We start from the raw sequence: 26,088 nt of genomic DNA, 5'->3' as shown, positions 1-26,088 counted from the left end.
TATATCCCAGAATGAATGAGGAAAAACAGGTCAGGCATTCCCTCTGCAGTCAAAATAACTGGGCTGCTTCCGGCTGCTGTGTCACTTTGGGCAAATTAATTCCTCTGTCTGGGCCCCAGTGTCACCATTTGTAAAAATAGAAATTAAAAAAGAGTATCTACAATTTTGGGATTAATATAAGCATTAAATGAGCTACTATCTATAGTGGCTGGTACATGGTAAGCACTCAAGTAAATATTTTTTATTGTGTATCAGTTAGTTACTGTGACTGTACAAGTGTCCTTGTAAAGTCCCCAAAGGTGGATCTATCTGAGTCAACTAGAGTCACAACACTTCAGAGGTGGCAGAAACTTGACAGAGCATTGGAGGGTTGCTATGGTGTTGAAACAGTGCTGGGGGGTCGGCTGGGAGAGGGGCTGCGGGGGCAGATTGAAACTGCTGAAGGAACTCCTTCGTTGTTTTGGGCTCTTTTGCCTACCAGGACTCCACGAGCAATTCTAGCAGAAAAACTTCCCACAGTTAAGAAAAACTTGAAAACCACAGGTAATCCCCATCCCTCATTCTACGGATGCTGAAAAGGGCCATGATTTGCCTAAGGTCACAGCACAGGTCAGTGTCAGTGCTAATGCAGTTACCAGGCTTCTTTGAAAAGGGGAAATGAACATATGTATAATTACGGCTCCAAACACTGTAAATGGAGACGGAGTAAAAACACATGAAACATTTGTAGTCTGACTTCCTGGGTTACTCTCTACAGCCCACTTGAAACAACTGAAATGTGGCCATTCTTTCCTTACAGGTGAAAAAGAGTCCCAAATGCCATGCAGTGAATTTTCATTTTGGCTGTAGGTGTAGAGGAGAATAGAGCTTTAAAATAATTAAAATTTTAATTCTTAGGAATGATAAATTCCAATTATGATAAAATTCAGACTAATTTGTGATTAAGAATTTATTTTAAAAATATCATGAAAATATGGAATTTATTTGAAAAGAAAAACATATTTTCCATTTTGCCAAAATAAAGCAGTATCATCCATACTTTGTATCTTGTTAGAGGAGAAACTTTTGAAATCATTATGCTCAGGACATGGTGTCCGGTTAACAAGAACCCTTTTGATTTTAATCCACAGTATTGAAAATCTTGATAATAGCAGCCCACTTTGTTCTGTTTCAGGGATTGATTATAATAAACCTGACAGTGTTTCTTTTATAACTGAGACCCTTGAGTTACCTATAATCATTTTTTCTAACAGGAATTCTTATTGTACAGTACTAACAGGAGATTATAAACTGTATGAGTAAAATAGAAACACCCAAATCTCCCTGACATGAGTTTATTGTGTTATTCTTACACTGTTTTTCAAAAGGATGGATGGATATATCCTCCACTGAGGTTTGAACCAAACCTCAAGGGTCAGTAACTCTGAAATTGCTGGCTTTCATTCTGTTTTACAAAGACCAATTAAGGGCTTATAGGATGTCTTCAAAGTTTCAAATTTTAGTTCCTAGAAACATGTGGATAGTGTTAGGGATGATAGTAATCTATGTTTTAAAGTACAATTTTACAATATCAACAAAACTATTCTTTGACAGAAAAACCTTGTGCTGAATTACTAATTCACTCCAGAACTATATAAAATAAAATAAAATATAAAGAGCAAGACATGAGAGCAGTAATATTTACACATTTTTAATATGAGTTTTGTGTTAATTTTCAATATGTTTTTTCCATGAATTGATTACTTAAAAACACACTTTTATGTTCATATACTGGATAATTCTCAATTTTCTGCTGCATACTTTCCACTGGTTTTAGTGTTTGAAATTTCCCCATGTTTCCTGTTGTTTAAAAGTTTGTACTTTCTATTTTGGTTTCAAAATCAAATGGAATATCTTTACTCCAAATGAGTATATTAATTGTTTGTTTAAAAAACTTCAACATAAGACTTGAGGAGCCAATTGAGAGTATTCTTCTCATGTAAAACAGGGCAGTTCTGGGTAGCAAACACTTACTGAGAAGTGCAAATATTAATTTTAAAAGTTCCACCATAAACAACTGTCAGTCACATTCTCATTTTGAGAGTAAAACTTAAAAATTTCAATGTGATCTTAAAATTTAAAGGGGCTAAAGATTCTGTGTCAAATATGAGTAAATAGAAGGTAAAATTTAGCAACTAATGATAAACAAGTTAAAATTACAGTTATTTAATGGTAATAACCTAGAGTAGAAATTTGCTTATATTTAAAATAAATTCTATGACTTGAAGGAAGATTCACGTTTTCAGATTGTAAAGAAAGAAGGTTTTACAACCCGGATCCCTGAAGAAGTGCTTCTCTATTCTGAATTCCCATATTGCGAGGCCAAAGTCAGTAACTGAATTTTTTATTATATCTTGCAACAATGAAATCATAGCACATTTTTGATAACTCTTTTTGATTCCCCAAGAATGACAAAGATTTATAATTTCATACAATGAATCTTATCTAAAAGGAATTTATTGCACAATTATGTGGATAGAATTTCATTTATAAAGCTTATTTTCTCCTTCCCAAATGTTATAAATAATTTTGATTAAAATTCTCCCTCTGGATTTAAACAGGGGACAAATTTTTGTGTGTGAGATTCCTAGTCTCAATCTTGGATTCCTGTGGGTAAAGGGGCAGATACGTGGAACCATGCTGCATGCTGGATGGGAGAAATTCTGTTTAGAGTGATTGTGCAAAAGTTGTGAACCAGTTCCACTATGGAAAGTCTCGATGTTTTAAAATCACAGTTTTGGTTGTAGTCTGACCAATTATTTAATAGCCTCTATGTCTGCTAAACTGTAGAGACGAGGGAAGTAGTTAAGATGTCAACATCTTCTTTGCTCTTGATTATAATTTCATATACTTAAACTTTAAATATGAATTGCTTTCCCTTTTTACACAAGTTATAAAAATAAGAGGCCCTGTTTACACAGTTTGCATTTTTATGAAATTTGCAGTTTGAAAAAAAAGCTTTTTAAAAAGTGGTAATTAATGCTTTTCTTTGAATATGCTGTAACCTTAGAATTTTTTTGAAATAGTTTCTGAATTTAACCCACTAAACATCTGAAGATAGAATTTTTATTTAGCACTAGAATAAAACATACTAAGGACTGAAGAAAAGAAGTTTTTTTTCCTAGTTCCACTTAGTTCTCTTTGTGCGTGGCACCCCCTTTATGATAGCTATCAATATTATATTTAAATTTTATATATTGACAAAATTCAGTCTACCTCTGTAAGCACTGTGCCATTCAACAGTACTACTATTAAATTTACATACCACAGTTTAAATTACATCCATTTCAGGAATGGTAAAATGCTAGAACTCGAGTGTCTAACGACCTTACTGGAATGAGTACAATTTACAAATACAATAATTACATTTTAAAACCATAACAATATTACACCTAGAAGTAAATACTGTAGAACTGGTCGTCATGGTACTGTGTGAGGGAACCAGTGCTGAAAAGTCATGGACACTTCCAGCAGCTTTATCCCAAGTGCAGATTTTGATTTGTTTTCATCAAACCAAAATCGAAACTTGTGTCTCATACAATAGTTCTCCATTATAGGAATCCTCCAAATTCTTGCATAATATTTTATTAGTTATCTGCCAAGTATTTTCCTGCAAAACAAAACAACATATCAACAGGTTACCCATTAGCTCAGTAGTGTGACTAACTACATGTGGCTGGCGTTTCTATACCCCCACCTTGCTTCCCGGAGCCACACGCTACATGCTTCAGGGTGCAATGCTAATATAAGAGGTATCACATTTTCTAAGTTTTCAATTTTCCAGAAGCTAGTTGCTTTTTCACATATCCACATTTAAACATTTTTTGCAGAAGTTTGAGTTTTGCCCAGAATAGGTTGGGAGATTTGTTCCCAGATGTAAGAATCCAACTTATTATTATTAAGAAGAGTGGCCATATAATTACTTTCCAACCTGGGTCATTTCTGAGAGTGAAAGGGGTATAATTAGTGATTATATCAATATAGCAGGTGCAAAAACAGGACTTATCCCAATAAATCATTGACAAGTATAAGCACCCTTGTATAGGGAGTCCCCTGCCAACAAACAGTCTCAGGTGCCAAAACCCTGTCTCACAGATCACATTGGCTCATGGGTGACAAGATTCTGTGTCTGATATTCAAGGTTCCTATTAAAGAGGAAGCTGTATCCTCTGAAATCTCAGCTGAGCCTGACAAATCTAAACTCTATGAAGTTCTTTCTATTTGAGAAGAAACGTTTTCAGGTAAGAGATAATTGCCAAGGCAAAGAACATTTATCTTACTTGTCAATATAACCAACTTAGGATTTACTTCATTACCTCAGTGTACACATCTGTACAATGGGAATTACTGGTTAGCCCCACATAAGAAACAGAGTCACAGCTGTGATAAGTAGCTAGGGCCTTCCTAATTCCTAATTTCTAGTCCACTGTCCTAGTTTCTCTTCATTTAATGATTTGCTTTCTTGGTTTGCTTTCTTGGATACAGAGAGCATTCTGATGGCTGCCAGAGGAAGGGGAGTGTGGGGAAATGGGTGCAGAGATGAGGGAATTAAGAAGTACAAATAGGTAGTTACAGAGTAGCCATGAAGATGTAAAGTACAGTATAGGAAATTGAGAAGCCAAAGAGCTTATATGAATGACCCACAAACATGGACAATGGTGGGGGGATTGCCTAAGGGAGTAGGGGGTGTTGGGTTGAGGGAAGCGAGGGGAGAAACATCAGGTCAACTGTAATAGCATAATCAATACAATATAATTAAAAAAACAATCAGTTTGCTTTCTAATAAGGATGGAAAATGGGGATTGGGAGTGGGGAAGACAAATAGGAAAAAGATGAGAAAATCACAACCTATTCCTTCTTGAGGAACAGTAACTAAGGCAGCATTATATTTACAAATGAAATGTAGAAGATACACACTTACCTGCAGCAAACCTTTTTTTGATGAGTGAAAATCGATAGCCTGCTCCAACAAGTTCAATGTCACAGCCAGAAAGGGTGCTTCCTTCACTTGTAAACTGTACAACCAGTGGGGAAGGCTTGCTTGGGCCTTCAGATAACTGAAATCTTGCCAGCAAAGAACCCACGCCTATAAAAAGGGTATAGTATATTTCAAGAAAATAGTCAACAGCATTCTGGATATAACTTTGGAAATTGTATTCAAAATTTAATATACAAAACTTGACATTAGGGGTAGTATATGTTTCAGTGACATAATGGACATGGATAAGACTTGTCATTACATATTATAAGCGACTCCCTTTTCGCATGCAGATTCGAGTGTAATCAGTCAAATGGTACTTCAAAATTTGGGAGCATGCTACACGGAAGGTAATGGATTTTCCAACCTATGACTGGTATCAGAGGAAAGTGAAACATATCTAATCATCAGGGTGTATAAAATCTGATACAGAGTGGAAACATGCCTCATTAACAGCTTTTCTTTACAGAAAATATGTTCTATTTGATGTAGGGTTTGGGGCAGAAAAGAGGAAACAAGATTTATTGAGGAGTTATTTCCTTTTATTGGTTGAAATACATACATATGAAAATGAAGTAAATGTTTTGCTTGTTTTTAGTGCTAATGTGTATTTTGGTTAATAGTTGCCTGATCCTTGCAAGTTACTTCAGCCTTAGATATTAAATAAAGTAAGCCTGTGATTACCTTACCTCCATTTTCTGACTTCTGAGAAATGTCGGGAATTTTCCACAATATTCTTTGTTGTTCAGCATTCCTAAAAGTAAAATAGGTAAAAGACTTTTGCATATGTAAGGTGTTTTGTTTAACAATGCCATATTTTTCCAGATATCTATCTATCTATCTATCTATCTATCTATCTATCTATCTATCTATCTATCTATCTATCTATCTAATCTATCTATCTATCTACCTATCTATCTATCTATCTATCTATCTATCTACCTATCCATCCATCCATCCATCCATCCATCCATCCATCCATCCATCCACCCAGCCACCCACTCATCCATTCACACATAAATTCTCTCCTTTCCTCTTCTTTATTGTAACCAGCCACAGCACTGGCAGATAAGAAAATATTTAGAGGACAATGCAGTTGGCTCTTTAGAGCATATCTACTGAAAAAATAGGAAGGGTTAGTCAATCAGTTGATTCGGGTAATTTAGATTGGAGCTGTCACATGGCCGATATTCATTTTCTTTAATGTTCTATTTTTTGCTTTTGACAACCATATGGAAAACCTAGAGCATTTTTTCCCCCTAAAAGAGTAAGTCCTCGCAGCTCCTACTGGTACTCAGTGTCTGCTCAGTTTCTGTTCCCGCACCTTCTCTAGTGTGCCACTTTGTAGTTCAGAGGCTACAAATGAAAGGCGTTTCTCAGACTCCCCTGTAGTTAGGGCCCTAGAGGCAGGTTAGACTTCACCAGTTGCATGCACTGCTTGAGAGCTGGAGGACAGGAGGGAGGGCGAGGTCATTCTCCTGGGGCTTTCTCAGCCCTTTCCTGCTGCCAGCAACCTGAGAGGTGGGATCTTCTAACTGCAGTGCTCTAGGCCAGTCTCCAGTTTTGTGGGTGCTGAAAAGTAGTAAAGGTGGAGCCAGCAGGAACTCTCTCATCCTTGTCAGAGTGACAGTGAGGGGTTCTTGAATTCAGTAGCTCCACTGGTAGCCTTCTGATTCTTCTTCTTGGTTATGCCAGAGGTAAGCAGCTTCTCTGGCCACCAGTTCCACTGTCTTCTAGGAAACATTCCTTACGATCCCCCCTGCATCTTGTTTTTCTAGCGCTTCCACCATATACGTGGGAGCATCTAAATCCCTGTGTTAAACCATTTTTCTGCTTAAAACAGGGCCCCTGGTTTCTGTTTCCTCCCCTGAACCCTGACACACAGGCCTACTGTGACCTCCAGGAAGGGAACACTCGTGCTGAGGAGCCTGTAGTCCCTTTGTCCGGAAGGAGCTCTTTGGGAAGCAGAGGGGGTTGGGGTTTCTTACCAGACTGCTGGGGGGAGCACAGCCTGGAGCTTGGTCACTCCTCCGTCTATGGGGACCAGGAACTGCACATTGTTGAGGGCCACGGCGGTCGTCATTGCATCCGTGTTGTATTTGTAATCTATGCGCAGGTCAGTGCTCGCAGGCTCACACCGCCAGTTCACTGCCAAGTTCAGGGGTGTGGACTGAATGCCCTGGGCAGACACCTTGCCAAATGACAGGAAAGAGAATATTTAAGGCTTGGTCATTAATCTGAAACAAACCAGAAACTATGATTGTCCCCCGCTGGAATATTCTTAGATATCAAAAGGTCATCACATTGTTTGTGTTGATCACAAATGAACTCCCAGTAAAAACAAACCACTGTGAAAGGTGCCATGTGAGAGAGAGCTAGTGCTTTGGGGAAATTGGTACAGATTACAAAATAAAGTAAATTACTAAAATCGCTATAGCAGTTTAGAGTTTAGAATGCACTTTATGTCAGGAGGTGGTAGGAGAGGCCAAGGCGTTAGACAATTCTGGGTGTGAGTTCTGATTGCCACTTACAAGCTGAGTGATCCTGAACCCACTACCAAATCTCTCTGAGCCTCAGTTATTTCCTCATCTGCCAAATGGGAATAATAACAATAACATTTACCCACAGAGTTGTCAGGCAGACTGAAGGAGGTATTGATGGAGATGTTACTCTCCTGGACTTACTCTCTTAGGAGTAAGTCTTACTCATGGAGTATGAGTTTTACTGATTTTGAAGACTATAAACAGCTCTCTACTGGCCTACCGATCGCACGTTTGGACATCACGGGGGAGCGGCCCAAGGGCAGACTGAGCTCACAGGGCGGGAGCACCTGCTGCAGAAACAAGCCCAGAAATGGGTTCTTTTATAAAATGACAGGCACGGCTTTTGAGGACAACTTTAGTTAGGTAATCATTATAATTTAAAACTTTAAATATTTTTAACAGCACAATCCTCTGCCAGTGAACTTTTATTTAGGAACCTATTATATTTAAGGTGAATCAAAAGTAGGGCCGCCTCCTGCTGTTTCTGCACGCTGCTCTCTGCAGGGGTTTGCAAGTGGACTATTCAGTGAGATGCTTTCTGGCTACACGAGGGTGTATTTTTGACTGTCTCTATTACTGGGGGTTGGGAGGAAGCTACTGGTGACCAGAAACTAAACAAGCTGCCATTTCAGGGCAACCCCACAAAAAACTCTAGCTGTGCCTCAGTTCCTTACATAGTCGAAAACAACACATTTCAACAGAGATTCCTTAGAAAGGGTCTGAACTCAAAAAAGACAGGCCTAGGACCACTTACATTTTCCAAAGTACTTTGAAATATATTAGGCAATTAGCTCCTCACAACAACCTTGGGGGGAAAAAAACTAGGTAGGAATCATAATTATCTTTAACTGCAGATGAGGAAACTAGGGTTCAGGGAGATAAAGTGCTCAAGGTCGGTGACTAGCAGGAAGCTGACCTAATTCCAGAAATTAGTCTCTTGCTGACATTTTAATATTTACACACCAAGCTCATAGGTGAATTTTATTTCCTAGGCTCACTTAATAACAAATATGGATACTCCTGGCTGGTGTAGCTCAGTGGATTGAGCACGGGCCTGCGAACCAGACAATTGCAATTCGATTCCCAGTCAGGGCACATGCCTGGGTTGCAGACCAGTTCCCTGCAGGTCAATTCCCAGCAGGGGATGCATGAAAGGCAACCATACATTGATGTTTCTCTCCCTCTCTTCTTCCCTTCCCCTCTAAAGATAAATAAATAAAATCTTAAAAAAAAAACAAAAAACAAAAAAACAAATATGGATACTTAAAAAAAATCTCACAGGATTTAAAATTTCCAAAAAAGATTAATCTAAATTGAAAATATAGATGCAAGATTTGAAATGAAAGCTCAGTTTTAGTTTCACTCTTTTGGGCATAAGAACTATGCATGTAATTTAACTTGTTATCAGAGAAAAATTACATGGAGTTCCTTTTACCTCACTGCTTTTCATTTCTTAATGCTTTTCATTTTCTTCACTGCTTAAAGCAATTACTAAATGTGTTACATGTTTTGGGGAAAAACAGTTAAATAAAAATGCAATTTTATATTATATTTAATTATAAAAGTGATGTGTTTTTGTGATATCATGTGTTTATTTAGTATTACTCATAAAAAGCTTAGATAATCCTAGCCTTACAGAAAAAACATTATAGTCATTTGCATTTTTGCAAAATGCACCATCATATAAACACTTCACTTTCAGTGGTTTTCAACCTGTAGGGCGTATTAGAACCACCTGGAGAACTTGTAGTAAATGCAAAACCTGGGTTACCCCCCAAACAATGAAGTCCAGATTTCTGTGGGTTCAGGGCCCAGAGGGGACCTACGTCTGGGTATGTATCTACACATCTACTTCTATTTCTATGTCTGCCTATAAGTAGATTTTAATACAGCTATCTGTATCTGTACATAATCAGCACAAGTTCAGAATCAGTGTTGATGTACAAGTTCTCTGGAGATTATAGAGTCATGTTTAAGATGCACTGATTCCTATTAAAATGCAACTGTAAGCAATAATATTTTTTCCTTACCTTAAGGAAAATAACTTAAACTTATTTAATTACAAAAATTAGAGTACATTAAAAATAACCTAGGTGATTAGTGGCTGGGAATCAATAGGATGCTCAGGCCCTCTAAGATCCTGGTTTGAAATAAATTTCTTTAAGGTCAGTAATAATTGGGGATAAGGACAATTCTAGACACAAAAAGAAAGTTTTCATATACTATATTGTTTTGTACCAACCAGTCTTTTAGTCTTTTAACATTAAATTATTTCTTACCATAAGTTTTATTAGAATTTATTTTACAGGACCGCCATGTTAGAATAAAACACCAGATTACTTATATTTAATCATTTTAAATAAGAGATTTTAGGATTATAATATTCTTAACAAAATTACAGTGGACTAGTTCATCAGTATTTATGATCTTAACTGATACAATTTTCTATAGCTTCATTTTGTGGCATGTTTCTCTAATTTTTAAATAAGATATTTTACTTGTAATTTTAACCTAAAAATAGGTTTGAATATTCTTGTCACTATAAGACCACAAGTAGTCTTTTAAAATTTATATTTCCTATTAATGATAACTTTTAAGTATTAAAATAAATGTTACCTTATTTACTTTTATTTGATGTTAGAGATGATGGACTTCACCCCGACCACACACACAGGCTTACCTGATATTTCAGCATGTCCACGTTATAATATGTGGCCTGTGGCTTTTGTTCGGACACTTTCTTTAGGTGAGTCATCAAATTTGGCATGTTTACCCAGAATTCCTTGGTATTGGCATCATTTTGGGTATTATCGCTATTCAATTGGGAAGAAAGAATGACTGAGTATGATCTTGTGACAAATATAAATGACACAGAAAAGCATCTTAGTAAATTGTTGTCTGACTTCTACGTCCGCCTTTGACAATTTGCAGACATTGTATTATTAATGGTAGCATGGTTTTAACTCAAGTGCAGTTGTGAATGGTATTAATAGATTAATACCCTTAGAGAGGCATTATTGTTTTGCTATAAATCTCAGTGAGAACCCAGTGGTATTAACCAATCATGATAACTGGTTGCTTTAAAGAATGAATTATTTATTAGCCTAAATTTAATAGCTCTTGCTATATCACCACAGTTTTCTCTGACTTAGTCAATGCAGTCAGAGAGCCGAGTACATCGATTTTCTTTTGAATTGACTTGAACAGTAGTTTCTCAGAAATGTCTGTCATCAGTGGAGGAGAAAAGGGCAATACTAAAATTACCTTGTTACATTTTTAGCATTCACAGGATTTCATCTGAGAGCACCTAAATCTTAAAGTCAATTCTCTTATGAAATGACCCTGGAATTTAAATGCTAATTATCATAGTAGTTACAATAGACAATTGCAATCTTGATAAACTAAGAAATTTTGCATTCTTATGAGAAGCATTAGCTTTGCTCAGAGGCCTGTCCGCAGGTCACACCCAATGTATCTTGAAAATGCTTGTCTCAGTGACAAAAAAAGTCACACAGGAGGATGAAAAGCATCAGCTCACTTCCCACACAGTGAGGAAACTGAGAACCCAAGTGATTCAGTAATTTGACACACAACTCAAGTTTAGTGACATTTCACTTCGACCAGCCTATAAGATACAATAGTGGCTACAAACTTTTGAGTACCTATTATGTGCTAGGTGCTCATAGATACCTTAGAAATATTTCATTAATATCTACCTGCAAAGGGAGAATTATCTTCCTTTTTAAAGGTGAGGAGATGTTATAAAAAGAGAAAATTAGAGGTTAAGAAGACAGAGAAGTTGTAGTGATAATGTGATAAAGGCAGGTCAAAAGTAAGTTATTGTAATTCAGCCTCCAGAAGTCTGACAAATCCAAAGAGCTGAGTCAAAAGACACCAGGACCTTAAAATTGCTACGGGTCTGCTGGGAGGGAGTAGTTGTGGGGGCCAGGTCTCAGCATGACCCCTGTGGTTCTGCGGGGCCCTGGTCTCGGATGGTGAGGACACAGCAAAGGTATATGACAGGAGGTACGTAGGAAATGAATGGAAAAGAATCCAGGCCCCTGAGACTCTGCCTCTACTCACACTGAGCTAAAAATGCTGATAAGGGCTGTGTCAGGCATCAGTTACCCAGAGCTTCCAGAGCTGGAGCTACACAAGGAGGCCAGGGATAAAAGTAATAGAGTCAGTGAAATGAAGTAATTTGCCTAAATTGGAACAGCTAATAAGTAACCGAGTCGGGATTCCAGCTCAGGTCAGTGTTTCTATGGGTCATACTTTCACGTTATACCACAACAGAGGTAGATAATTAATATCCAGCAATGTGTCATTAATTTGTACTAAATTAGATCTGAATCATTGGGAAATTTTCAATTATGCTATTTTTTAAAGAAATGCATTCACTAAGTTTAATAACAAAATAGGTCACATGTCTATGATAATCCCTCAGAGAACTTTCTCTAATAAATGTTCAAGGAAGTTTTGCCGATCAAATGCTTACACAGAGATGCAATTCTTAAATGATCAAGAAGTCTTGAGAATTCTCTAGTCTCGTAATTGTCTTAACAATTGTTCCTGAAAATCTTTTACAAGCAAACCCCTTTCATAAAGGAAAAATTGGTCCATGTCACAAGGATCACAAACCCAAACGTCTCCAGAGGCCAAGCTGTTAACCTACATGAAGCCTTTCAGTAAACATAAATGAGAGACTTGGCCTGGGGTGAGACCGTAGACTTGATGAGCCTGCACGGCATTCAGGAACACGGCTTGGTTACACTGCCCTTTAAAGATGAGGGGGGCAGTACTGGCGGTGGGGCAGTGCTGCACCCCAACACCAGATAGGCCGCGTGACTAACAGGTGACCAATCACAGCCCGATTCAATGATCGGATATTTAGAGTAAGGTCCAAATTAATTAGGACTTTTGTTTGTTTGTTTTAGCAAATAATAAAAGACTCTATATAATGTGTTGTTAAAGAAAAATATTCTGAGTGATATTTAATTCAATTTGTAAGACAGATATATTAATATAAGTATAAAATTCTTGCATATATGCCTAAAAACTTGGCAACATAACTACCTGAAAATGTAACAAAAGCTATAACTATCACACCAGTCACACTTACAAACACACTGGTGAAACTGGCGAAACTGGGGAGTGAGACAGACAGTGCAACCCAGGATCCCAGTGCTGGGAAATAAAGCCTCAAAACACCGACTGAAAACACCTGTGTAGGTTGGGGTGCCGGGGGAGACTCCCAGCCTCACAGGAGAGTTTGTTGGAGAGACCCACAGGGTCCTAGAATGTACACAAGCCCACCCACCTGAGAATCAGCACCAGAAGGGCCTAGTTTGTTTGGGAGAAGTGGAGGAAGTGACTGAAATCTGGCAGACAGTGGAGCAAGCGTCATTGTTCCCTCTGGGACCCTTTCCCCCACATACAGCATCACAACGCAGTGATGTGGGTTGCCCTGCCTGGGGGAGGAACACCTAAGAGTCCGCCCCTCACTATGTAATAGGTGTGACAAGACAAGAAAAAAATGGTCCAAATGAAAGAACAGATCAAAGCTCCTGAAAAAATACAACTAAGTGACAAAGATAGCCAAACTATAAGATGCACAGTTCAAAACACTGGTGATCAGGATGCTCACAGAATTGGTTGATTTTGGTCTCAAATTAGATGAAAAAATAAAGGCTACACTAAGTGAAATGAAGGAAAATGTGCAGGGAACCAATACTCATAGGAAGAAAACTGGAACTCAAATCAATGGAGTGGACCAGAAGGAAGAAAGAAACATCTAATCAGAAAAGAATAAAGAAACAAGAATTCAAAAAAATGAGGAGAGGCTTAGGAACCTCTAGACATCTTTAAATGTTCCAACATCTGAATTATAGAGGTACCAGAAGGAGAAGAGGAACAGCAGCAAGTTGAAAAGATATTTGAACAAATAATAAAGGAGAACTTCCCCAGTCTGGCAAAGGAAATAGACTTCCAGGAAGTCCAGGAAGCTCTGAGAGTCCCAAAGAAGTTGGACCCACAAGGAACACACCAAGGCACATCATCATTACATTAGCCAAGATTAAAATGAAGGAGAGAATCCTAGAAGCAGCAAGAGATAAGGGGACAGTCGACTACAAAGGAGTTCCCACAAGACTGTCAGCTGATTTCTTAGAAGAGACCTTACAGGCAAGAAGGGGCTGGAAAGAAGTATTCCAACTCATAAAAGGCAAGGACCTACATCCAAGGTTGCTCTATCCAGCAAAGTTTTCATTTAGAATGGAAGGGCAGATAAAGTGCTTCTCAGATCATGTTAAGTTAAAGGAGGGTATAATCGCCAAGTCCTTATTATATGAAATATTAAAGGGACTTATTTAAGAAAAAGAAGATAAAAATATGTACAGTAAAATGACAGCAAACTCATAATTATTAACAACCACACCTAAATCAAAAGCAAACTAAGAGCACAGCTAGATCAGGAGCGGAACCATAAAAATGGAGATCACATGGAGGGTTAGCAATGGGGGAGTGGGAGGGGGGAAGGTACAGAGAATAAGTAGCATAGACGGTAGGTAGAAAATAGACAGGGGGAGGGCAAGAGTAGTATGAGAAATGTAGAAGCTAAAAAACTCATAAGTATGACACAGGGACATGAACTAAATGGGGGGAATGTGGGTGGGAGGGGGTGTGTAGGATGGAGGGGAGTGAAGGGGGGAAATGAAACAACTGTAATAGCATAATAATAAAATATATTTAAAAAATTTTTTTAAATGTAGGAGAGAGGCAATACTGCATGCATGGAGGGAAGGAAGAAAGCAATTGCAGTGCAGCAAAATGACAGAGGTCATTTGGATAAGGGAGGTCACAATAAAGGGAAAATGTGGTCACTTAGAGAGAAATTTTTATATGAAGTATCAGGACTTAATGCCATTGCCAGTAATTAACTTGTATAGTTGGTCATTTTTAATAGCATGTATGTGTGTGTATGTTTGTGTGAAAGTACCTGTGTGTATGTATGATAAGGACATCATATTTAGATGTATTAGTAAGAAAATTTGAAGTATATCCAAACAAATATACATTATCTTCTTTGATATATAAATGTACAGTTCCATCAAAACAATTACCATTACAATAAATTATATTTCACAGAAAAGATTTTCATACTCATGTGAAAAGTAACTCACAGTTCAAGTATCATTTGACTTTAAAGATGCTAATACAACAAATTAATTTTATTCCTTTTATTGGGTTCATTTCCCACCATCCTCATCCATTGTCTACTGATGACTGGTAAAACAGACAATAAATGAATAGTCACTAATACAGGTTTTATTACTCTAACTGTCTCTCTAGCCACTTGAAATAGTTGGCCACTTAAACACATACATGCACGGACACACACTCAACCACAAAATACCTTGACAGCCAGTAAATACTTTGCATCCACACACATATCTGAGTAGCAGTGATTGCTTTACGGTGTTACTCCCTTGCTACGGTTTATCCTTCCCTCATCTAAGTGTAAAGTGCTAAGCTACACACATGTCTAAAAAATTTGTACAAAATATATTTACCAGCAGAGAAGTTGGGGATTTGGCAGGACGTGTTCTAACCTGCTGAAATTTATCACTCGAAATGTCAGGGCGGCTGGCGATGGGTTGTTGGCAAAGTGTCTGGTGATGCCGGCAGGGAAGGACAACACCATTTCTCCAGTAATCTTCACGATACATCTGGCATGTCAGAGCATATGAGAGGAAAGAGAGGAAGCCCAGGTTAGTATGCTGTGAGTCAAAACAGCTGTGAAAAAGCGGAGTTATGTAACAATATTACCCGGCAGAAGAGATGAAAGGTAAGCTCTTGCAATTCCACTCTTAACTATAAATCATTTCTAAGACTCAATGGTTTGTTTTAACACTTATCCAAAAAAAAGTGGCTGTTTTGTTGAATGTCTTTTTAAACTATAAGAAGAAAGGTGTAGCTTTTCTTTTTCAATAGAAAAGTCTATATGGTCCCCTCATAAATAGAACCATCTATTCTGCTGCTTCTCTCTCTTTCTCTGTGATTTCTGAATTTTTGGCAGCACATTTGAAGATATTAAATTGTACAATATTTGGAGATACTTAAAACAATTAAAAATGGGTCTGCCTTTTGACCCAGTGATCCCACTTCTGGGAATATATTCAAAGGAACCCAAAACACCAGTCTGAGAGAACATAAGCGCCCCTATGTTCACTGCAGCTTTATTTACAATCATCAAGATATGGAAGCACCTAAGGGTAACAATAGATGAGTGGATAAAACAACCATGGGACCTCTACACAATGGGATACTACCCAGCTGTTCAAAAAAAAAGAAAATTTTACCCTTTTAGACCACTATGGATGGACCTGGAGAATATTATGTTAAGTGAAATAAGCCAGTCAGAGAAAGAAAAATATCATATGATTTCACTCATATGTGGAATCTAATGAACAAACTGAACTAACAATGAAAATGGGGACAGACTCAGAGATGAAGAGCAGATGCTAGCTAGTGGGAGTAGGGAGGTGCGGGGGTGGAGGGACTGAGCACAAAGGAAAAAGGATTCATGGACATGGACAACAGTGTGGTGGTTGCTGGGAGGAGGCAGCAACCTCCTCCTATAAGGGGACTAAATGGTACTAAAAAATACAACAAAGATTCAATCATTGCCAAGTTATTTAAAAAATGAATAAATAAACAAATTGCTCAATATCACCACACTATTCACTGGGACTTTGGTTCTCTTGATGACATGACTGCTGCCTTGAGCGAGATCTTTTGTGTACTCCAGAGATAAAGCTAAGCTTCCACCTTAACTAGGTCCTCATTCCATTAACTTCCTGTTTGGTTGAAATGTTAACACCAGCTAACACATAAGTTAACACAATAGAATAATAATTTAGGAGGAAGAATAAGTCTTTTCTTTTTAAAATAAAGCTGTTTTTGCTATACTGAATGGGATTTTTTCTTTGAGTTCTGCTCCTGCTGATTTATTGTTAGTATACAAGAATGCCTTTGATTTCTGGATATTGACTTTGTAACCTGCTGTTTTGCCAAATTCATTTATTAGTTCGAGCACTTTTTTGGTAGAGTCTATAGGATTTTCCATGTACACTATCATGTCATCTGAAAACAGTGACAGTTTTGTTTCCTCCTTTCTGATTTGGATGCCCTTTATTTCCTTTTCTTGCCTGATCTCTGTGGCTAAAACTTCCAGTACTATATTGGATAGAAGTGGTGAAAGTGGAAAACCTTGTCTTGTTCCTGATTTTAGTGGAAAAATATTTGGGAATAAACCTAACCAAGGAGGTAAAAGACCTGTATGCAGAAAACTACACAACACTGAAGAAAGAAATCAAGGAAGACACAAACAAATGGAAACATATACTGTGTCCATGGATAGGAAGAATTAACATCATCAAAATGTCCACACTACCCAAAGCAATATACAGATTCAATGCAATACCTATTAAAGTACCAATGGCGTATTTCACAGACACAGAACAAACACTTCAAAAATTTATATGGAACCATAAACAACCCCGAATAGCAGCCTCAATTTTGAGGAACAAAGTAGGAGGGATCACAATACCTGATATCGAACTGTATTACAAGGCCACTGTAATCAAAACAGCCTGGTACTGGCATAAAGACAGGCACATAGACCAATGGAACAGAACAGAGAGCCCAGAAATCAACCCAACTCTCTACAGTCAATTAATATTTGGCAAAGGGGGTAATATCATAAAATGGAGTTAAGATAGCCTCTTCAACGAATGGTGTTGGGAGAACTGGACAGCTACATGCAAAAAAAATGAAACTTGAGCACCGACTTACACCATACACCAAAATAAATTCAAGGTGGATAAAAGACTTAAATATAAGCCATAAAACCATTGAAGTCCTAGAGGAGAACAATGGCAGGAAAATCTCAGATATTTCACGCAGCAACATTTTTACCGATATGTCCCCTAGAGCAAGGAATATAAAGGAAAGAATAAACAAATGGGATCTCATCAAAATAAAAAGCTTCTGCGTGGCTAAAGAAAATAGTATTAAAATAAAAAGAGAACCAACTGTATGGGAAAACATATTTGCCAATGATACCTCAGACAAAGGTTTAATCTCCAAAATATACAAAGAACTCATACGACTGCACTCTAAGAAGACAACTAACCCAATTAAAAAATGGGAAAAGGACTTGAACAGATACTTCGCCAAGAAGGACATACAAAGGATCCAGAGACACATGAAAAGATGCTCAATATCACTAGCCATCAGAGAGATGCAACTTAAAACCACGATGAGATACCACTTTATACCAGTCAGAATGGCCATCATAAACAAAGCAACAAACAAGTGTTGGAGAGGTTGTGGGGAAAAGGGATCCCTAGTTCACTGTTGATGGGATTGCAGACTGGTACAACCATTATGAAAAACAGTATGGAATTTTCTCAGAAAACTAAAAATGGACCAGCCTTTTGACCCAGCAATTCCACTACTAGGATTATATGCTAAGAACCCTAAAGCACCAATCCCAAAGAACCTATGGACCCCAATGTTCATAGCAGCACAATTTACAATAGCCAAGAGTTGGAAGCAACCTAGGTGCCCATCAGTAAATGAATGGATCAAAAAATTGTGGTACATATACACAATGGAATTCTATGCAGCAGAGAGAAAGAAGGAGCTCCTACCCTTTGCAACAGCTTGGATGGAACTGGAAAAGCATTATGCTGAGTGAAATAAGCCAGGTGTTGAAAGACAAATACCATACGATCTCACCTTTAATAGGAAGCTAAACAACAAAACAAACAAGCAAGCAAAATAAAAACAAAGACACTGAAATAGAGAACAGGGGGAAAGCAACCAGAGGAGAGAGGGGAGGGAATTTCAGGGGAAATAGGGGAGGGATTTAGAGGAACAAGTATAAAGGACACAGGGACAACAACTAAGTGGGGTGAAAATGGGAGGGAGGTGGGGAGCACAGGGTGGGGTAGGCTGGGATGGGAGTAATAGACAGAAAACTGTACTTAAAAAATAATTAAATAAAAATAAATTTAAAAAAATAAATCTTTTTTGAGGTATAATTGACATATAATAAATGACATATTTATCATGTAAAATTCCATAATTTTTGGCATAGTAAACATGTATGAAACCCCCACACATTCAAGATAATGACCTATGCAACTCATGAGTCTTTGTAATCCTGTCTCCTGCCCTTCCCGATCCTTCTACTCCTCATCCTTAGACCGTTGCTAATATGTTTTCCAACACTGTACATTAGTTTGCACTTTCTATAAATTGAATAAGAGAGTAAGTGATTTTTCTTTGGGTTTTGCTTTTTCTACTCAGCATAAGTGTTTGGAGAGTCATACATGTAGTGTATGAAAGTGTTGTGTATTAGAGTGTAGTGTATGGTCACATATAGTGACCATCCATAGTTCATGACTTTTTATTGTGGGGTATCATGTGGATAATACCATAGGTTTTTGAAAAAAATCCATTTGCCTGTGAACATTTGAATTCTTTCTGGTTTGTCCAGTTATAAATAAAGCTGTGATGAATGTGTGCACAAGTCCTTGTGTGGCCGCATGCTCTCACCTCTCCTATACAGGAGTGGAATCACTGGATCACATGGCAGGTGTACCTTTAACTTTTTAAGAAACTGCCAAACTGTTTTCTAAAGTAGAACATATAGCTGTGTGTGAGTTCCAGTTCTTACACATGCTCACCAGCACTGGGTAGGGTCTGTCTTTTTAATTTTTGACATTCTAACAGGTGACCAGTGGCATCTTACTGTTGTTTTCATTTTTTCCCCTAATGGCTAATGATCTTAAGCATCTTCTTGTGTGCTTATTTGTCATCAGTTAACTACTTTGGTGAAATGTCTGCTCAAGTTTTCTGTCAAGTTTTAAATTTGAGTCTTCTGTTCTCTTACTGATTTTGAGTTCTTTATACATTCTGGATACAAATCATTGGTCAGATACATGCTTCGTAAAGACTTTTCCCCCAAGTTTGTGGCTTGTTTTTTTCTTTTTCTTAAGCGTACCTTTGAAAAGAAGTTTTTAATTTATCTATTTATTTTTATGGGGTGTAGTCAATCAATTTACTCTTTTAGGGTCCTATCTTTGCCAAATCCAAGTTCACAGAAATTTCAACTATATTTTCTTCTAGAAGTTTTTTTAATTTTAATTTTTACACTTAGCTTCTTGATCTATTTTTAGTTAACTTTTGTATAAGGTGTGAGGTATGGATCAGGTTTATTTTTAGTGTGTGGATATGGATATCTAATTGTTCTGGCACCATTTGCTCTAAAAAGACAATTCTTTCTTCACTGAATTTCTCTAGCTGGCAATTTTGTTTAAGTTCAGTTGTTCATATACGTGTGAACCTTTTCTGGGTTCTCTTTGCTGTCCCATTGGTCTATTTTGTCTGTCTTTATAACAATACTATACTGTCTTTATTACTATGGCTTTGTAACAGAAACCATGTAATGTTATTCTACCAACTTTGTTCTTTTTCAAAGTTGTTTTGGCTATTGTAGGTCCTTTGCACTTCCATATGAAATTTAGAATTACTGTGTCAATTTATACATAACATCAGTGTAGCTCCAATTCACCTTTTACTGACAGCTCCAAGAAAATTAATAATGGGCCCTTTATATATATTTTTTCTCTGCCACAAAGCACCATGTTAAACTTTGTCAGTAGAGGGTGGTGGAAAGACATTGCAGGAGGACAGGGTTTTTTTTCTGGGTCCAGTGTGCTTGCTAGGCAGGCTTCTGCAGTCTACACGGTTTATCTAGTGCTGGACCCTGCAGTGCCTGTGGGACCCTCAGTGCATGGGTACTGCAGCCTGCAAGCCTTTGCTGGTGCCAAGCAGCACAGTAGCTTCCCTAGCATCTGACTCCTGTAGGGCATGTAGCTGGTCTGCCCCAGTGCCTTGATCCTGCAATGCAAGTGAATTTTTCAGCTCCAGCCTCCTGCTGTGTATACACCTTTTCCACAGCCAGCTCCTGCAGTGCATGGTGGGTAGCCATGCCACTAGCTTCCTCTGGCACCCCCCTCAGTCAGTCTTGTAGTCTCAGTGAGACACGTCCCCATGAACAGCTGGGCATCTGCTGGGCAATCCATATGCCATGGTCTGGACACTCTCAAAGATGTAAGCTGTGCCAATTGTGTGGCAATACCTAATCCCTCTGGAGTCACTGCCCTTTGCAAATGACTGCTTTGTATATTTGTTTGCTTTCTAGGGGTTTTCAGGTGGAAGAGTAAATCAGTCCCTGCTACCCCACCTTGGCCAGAAGCAGAAATCTCAAAAGGATTGTTTTTCTTTGGGAAAGAATAAACATTTAAAATGAATGAGTTATTTATAATTTCTCCATACATCTGGATAACTGACTCTTGTAGCAGTTCTACAACTTTAAGTTCAGAAATGTACTTTCCAGGGAAATTGAGGATAGAGAAATCTACTTGTCCAGTGTCACTCTGTATACTGCACAGCTGTGTTTGGAGAAATACATGTGGCTCAGGTGAGGTGGTCCTGTGTTAGAGTCAAAATAGCTTATGTGAAGAACTGCTATAGGCTTGTGTATATAGGGCTGGGTTTGGGGTATATAACTGTACATTACTCTGAATGAGGATTTTCATTGCTGAAAGTTTGTACCTCCTCTCTTCTGCAGACTATCGATGAGCTCCCAGTTTTGGTGCTTGCTCTACAGGCTTCCTTCTCTCTTCATTAGATCCATAAAACCTTGCTTGATTTACAGGTGCTAAACTGGTACAGAGCCTGCACTTCCTTTCAGGCAGAGTCTACTCTTTATGTTTTATAATATGTTAACACACAGAATATCATCTGACAACATGTACAATTAGAGCACTTGTTAAATCAGACTTCAGCATGTGGCATCACTGAGCATATTGTTGTTAGCAGTGTTGGCTCAAACACTTTTTAACTGGTAGGAAGACTGCTCAGTTTCTTTTCCAGATTGCTCAAAATAAGATCTAGGCAGTATCTCGGTGGGGTATAAATTTCTCTTTAAAATCAAGTCAGTGAGGGGTGGAGATAAGTCAGTAAACGTTTACTGACTCCTGTGTATAAAGGTTTTTAGTGCGGAGGTAATTAAAATACAAGCAAACAGCCCCTGCCTTCAAAGGGCTTACGGTGCTGGGTGAAGAAGGGCAGCAGTCACCCCGAGGCGGTCTAAGAAGCACCCAGCCTCCTCACCTCCATGACATTTCTGAACCACATCCGAAAAGTCTGTCAGAGTCAGATTTTTGCTGATTTAGTAATCCATGCACTGTCAAAGTTGATCTGAAATTTTCTATATAAAAGTTAATGTTTTCAACCTATATTCACTAAAGGAAAATATTTTTTTTTAACCTTAACGATTGTTCCTATCAGTACACATTTCATGTGAGTTTGAATTATGAGATCTAAAATACTCATTAGAGAAATATTAACAAACTTAATTTATGAATAAATTTTGAAGTCATGTGAATCCTTGCAAAAAAACCATTTGTCCACAACAGCAAAAGTTCAAAGTCAACTGGCCAAGTGACTTATGAACTGGGTTCTCCCGGAGGCAGTGCCACGTTAGCCTGTTGGAAGACGTGCTGGCCGGTTTTGACCAGGGAACGTGTGGATTTGATTTCTGTGAGGTCACCAGAAATGCTTTCCTCACATTAAATGTGACTTTTACGTACTGCTTTGATAACTAAGCCCATGGTCTTCTTTTCAAGCAAACATATCTCTGTGTACATGTAGCTTCCCTTATAGTCCCTTTTGTTGGCTTAGGTACTTGGCAAACTCCTTTTCACATTTCAACACTCAGTTCAAAAGCAGGTCTTTCTGAAGCCTTCCTTAATATCCTCTCCATTCAGCCTTTAAAAATTTTCTTTTCTCTAGTTTCCATAACTATCTGTACAGATTTTTTTCTTTTGAAAAATATTTTGTAGTTTCTTGCACATATCTTACCTACTATTGTGAAGACAGGTAGTATGTCTTAGGTTCTGGGACAGCAAATGTATGTAACACAGAAGCCAGTGCAATTGTTCGGTGTACTCTGATACACAGGGGGCCTATTTAATGTACCGGGGATAATGGGATGCACTACAATGGGCAGTGAGAAACAGGACGAATGTGGTCCTTGCCCAAACCTCCATTTTAAGCAGGGAGACAAACACGTGAATAACTGAAATAGGATGATGAAGGAGGAACAGAATATAGCTGAGAATCCTAAATTTCTCTAGGGGATTAGAGAACTAATCTCTAGGACCAGGGATATTCATATAGGAGCTAATAATGGGAGATGGGTTTTCCCAGCCAGCAGCAAAAGCCAAGGAGTTCCGTGCCTATGAGCTACTGAGAAAGACTCAGATGTCAGAATACTTGTTACAGGTATTCTAAATACTCAGGAGAAAAGTACAATTAAATTTAAGTGGACTGTACATCACAGTATAAAGTAATTAAAGCAGTAGATGTCTGTTTCCAGTGTATTGCCTCAACACAAATGGGGCAGGCTTTACGCAGGACGAGAGGGAACCACAGGCAACAGCCACCCACATTCCTTTTCTGCATCACCGTGTATGTGGTGTTGTGTTTGGCTTTGACCTCCTGCTTCCTTCCTCTCTCCCCCATGATCAAACTTTTGAACTTGATTTATTTCCTTGAAAGTGAATAACAAAGGAACGATAATAAAGTGAGTCACTGCCTGGAGATGAAATTAAATTTAGAAGAATGTTACTTCATGATCTGGTCATAAATTTTAGATCTTATAATTTCAGTGAAATATACTGTATTTCCTATCCATCAATATATAGTATATACTACAACTGTTTATGGCAATATAATTGAAAACAGACTATATACGCAGTCATCCACAAGTCAAAGCCTCGGTTCATATTGAAAGGCATAGGAAAAGCACTAATATTAATTTGGCTTGACTGCCAATACAGGCTTCATTATACTAATTGGGCAGGTGACCAAACCTTCAGCACTCTGTTTTACCTATGTAGTATATATACAACATAAATCATGGTGCTTGTGTGCTCTAACGGTTCAAACCCATACATTTGTATGAGGTAGGTTTTAATTTCTAATGATATGTGGACAAGGCGAATGAACTTCCTGCTTTGAAGATGACGAAGAAAGGACATGTGATAAAGCGGAGTGCTAGAGACTGAAACCTAATGCTCGGTGTGATAGTATTTGCAGGTGGGGCCTTTGGGAGGTGATTAGGTCATGAATGAGATTAGTGTCCTTAGGAAAGAGACACCACAGAGCTCCTTAGCCCCTTCCACAATGTGAGGTTATATGGCAAAAGACTGTCTATGAACCAGGAAGCCAGCTTTCATCAGACACTCAGTCTGCCAGCACCTTGACCTTGGAATTCCCAGTCTCCAGAGCTGTAAGAAATAAACTACCCTGTGTATGATATTATTATAGCAGTCCAAATGGACCAAGATACCAAAGTCCACAGTGTTTGTTATTCTATAATACTCTGGGCTTAGAATAAGACCTAAATATTTAAATACACATGACCCTTAGGATGGTTGACAGATCTTAGAGGTAGAGATCTATCAAGGTTTATCCTTTGTTTATCCATGAAATTCAGACCCGAATTCTACTAGTGACACAGGGGAACCTAGTTTGCCTTGGGTATTTAGTTTTAGTGTAGACCAATGATCACTCTTAACTGTTTTTTCTTTCCTCTTTTTCATGGCTCATGAACCCCTTTGTGATACTTTTTATGGATAAATGCTCATATGCACACACACATAAGATAAGCAATATAGTTCCAGGAAATCCATAGACTTCCTGAACTTTTTCCATGGAACTCTTTATATGGAGATAAAATATGTAATTATATCACATATACACTCAGGTCAAGTCCCTCGTCAATATGTCCTGATGTAAGTGAAATCAGGTTCTTGTAAATAGAAAGTGGTGCATTTTCCTCTACAGTATTTATTTTGCTGTGATTATAATTTTTTTGGCCAGTTTTTCCTTACATAGTAAAGGTAGCATATAACTTGTTCTCTTCTCTGGATGTTATAGGACATTTTAAAAAATATTCTTATTCCAATGCACCATCATTTTAGTTTATATGTAAGTGATTCCAGTCTAGAAAAGATGAGGACAATAAAAGACATAATCTGGATATTTAGTTTTGTGAGATAATACATTTTCTCATTGTCTACAGGGTTGAGTTAGGGTTTTGCTGTTGCTTGCAAGCAAAACTAAATCAGAGATCTCTGAATAGTAAGATATTAGGTTATTGAAAATTTTGGATCACTTTTTAAAAAGCAGTGAATTAATACTTCTAATTATATTTTCCCTTCCATTCTAGGTACGCCATTTGTTAATGTCAGCTGAACTTCTGGTTTTCAGACACAGAACTAAGTAGTTGTACTTCGGGTGTTCTCCACTGAGTAAGTCAGAGACTGGAAATAATACTGGACCAAGCCCTGGACTTACTTGCTTGGATCTGCTCCTTTGAAGTAGGCGTTGACTGTTTCTGTGAATGCTGCTGCAACAGGCAGGGTGTCCTGGGCCCCCATGGTTAGGGGGCTGGGCCCCCTGGAAGAACCTGCATGAAATGAAAAGCTTTCATGAATATCAGTATAAGAGGCATTTTAGTATATGTGGAACTATACTAAAGGATTAAAGACTGAAAACTACTACTGAAAAAAAGGAATGTACTAAGAACAATAACTCTGTATATTCAACATAAAGCTCAATTATTGAAAAAAATATTTGACTGGTTTACAGACACACACACTTGAAATTAATTCGGTTGTGTATTTTATTACAGGAAAAAATCCCAGCAGAAGAATAAAGTCCTAGGGGTTTTCAATGTTTGGCATAAAGCATAAGGCAGTATTTGCATGACAGTTTATACAGCAGGTAGTTAATAAAGAAAATTATTAGCTTCCTATATGAGCATTCACCCTATGCAATTGCCTGTAAAATTTTTAGCATTTCTTCATGTTAAAGAGACAAAAAGCCAGGGGGTACTATGTAACACACTGTCCTTTTCTGGAGTATTTCCATTTCAAAAATTCTGGGTTGTTTCCCAATTACCCTCAGATCAAGTAGGCTTCAGCTCACATGTCCAAAAAATGCACAACCAAAATGTACACCTTGACTTAGCACAAACATGTAAATGCAATGATTAACACTTTAAAAATCACAGCAGTGCTCATGTTTATTGAACACCTACACTGGCACTGCACTGGATGTCATACACGGATAATATCATTCAACCCCACATCAGCCCTGTGGGATAAGCACTACCACTCCTAGTTCACAGAATAGAAAACTGAAGCTCAAAGATGTAAGTGCCTTGCTCAAGACAATAAAATTAGTTAAGTGGCAAAACTAAAATTCAAATCTAGATTTGCCACCCTATAGGGTTCATGTTTTTCTTATGTCACAGTTTGTTTAAATGAAACATTTTCTTGTATGGTTTTAATATAACTTGAGGTTTCTTAAAGGAACAAG

The 26,088-nt window shown here is 37.9% G+C and overlaps 1 protein-coding gene across 3 annotated transcripts in view; it reads right to left on the bottom strand.

Moving 5' to 3' along the window:
- Positions 1-1,677: 1,677 nt before the first annotated feature.
- The window catches only part of SGIP1 (SH3GL interacting endocytic adaptor 1), a 197,344-nt gene continuing 172,933 nt past the window's right edge, over positions 1,678-26,088 (bottom strand). For all 3 annotated transcript variants that reach the window (XM_053655628.1, XM_053655629.1, XM_037164907.2), the window contains 7 exons: positions 25,063-25,174; positions 15,132-15,287; positions 10,241-10,373; positions 7,006-7,208; positions 5,707-5,771; positions 4,961-5,125; positions 1,678-3,649 (listed from right to left, as the gene is read on the bottom strand). In XM_053655628.1, the coding sequence (XP_053511603.1) occupies positions 3,627-3,649; positions 4,961-5,125; positions 5,707-5,771; positions 7,006-7,208; positions 10,241-10,373; positions 15,132-15,287; positions 25,063-25,174 (857 nt within the window). In that variant the 3' untranslated portion in view covers positions 1,678-3,626. The remainder of the gene's footprint in view (positions 3,650-4,960; positions 5,126-5,706; positions 5,772-7,005; positions 7,209-10,240; positions 10,374-15,131; positions 15,288-25,062; positions 25,175-26,088) is intronic.

This window comes from Artibeus jamaicensis, unplaced genomic scaffold (genome assembly GCF_021234435.1).
Source record: "Artibeus jamaicensis isolate MK-2021 breed Jamaican fruit bat unplaced genomic scaffold, CSHL_Jam_final scaffold_1019, whole genome shotgun sequence".
Taxonomy (NCBI): Eukaryota; Metazoa; Chordata; class Mammalia; order Chiroptera; family Phyllostomidae; genus Artibeus; species Artibeus jamaicensis.
Note: the sequence above shows the minus strand (reverse complement) of the source record. Positions and strands in the feature narration are given on the sequence as shown.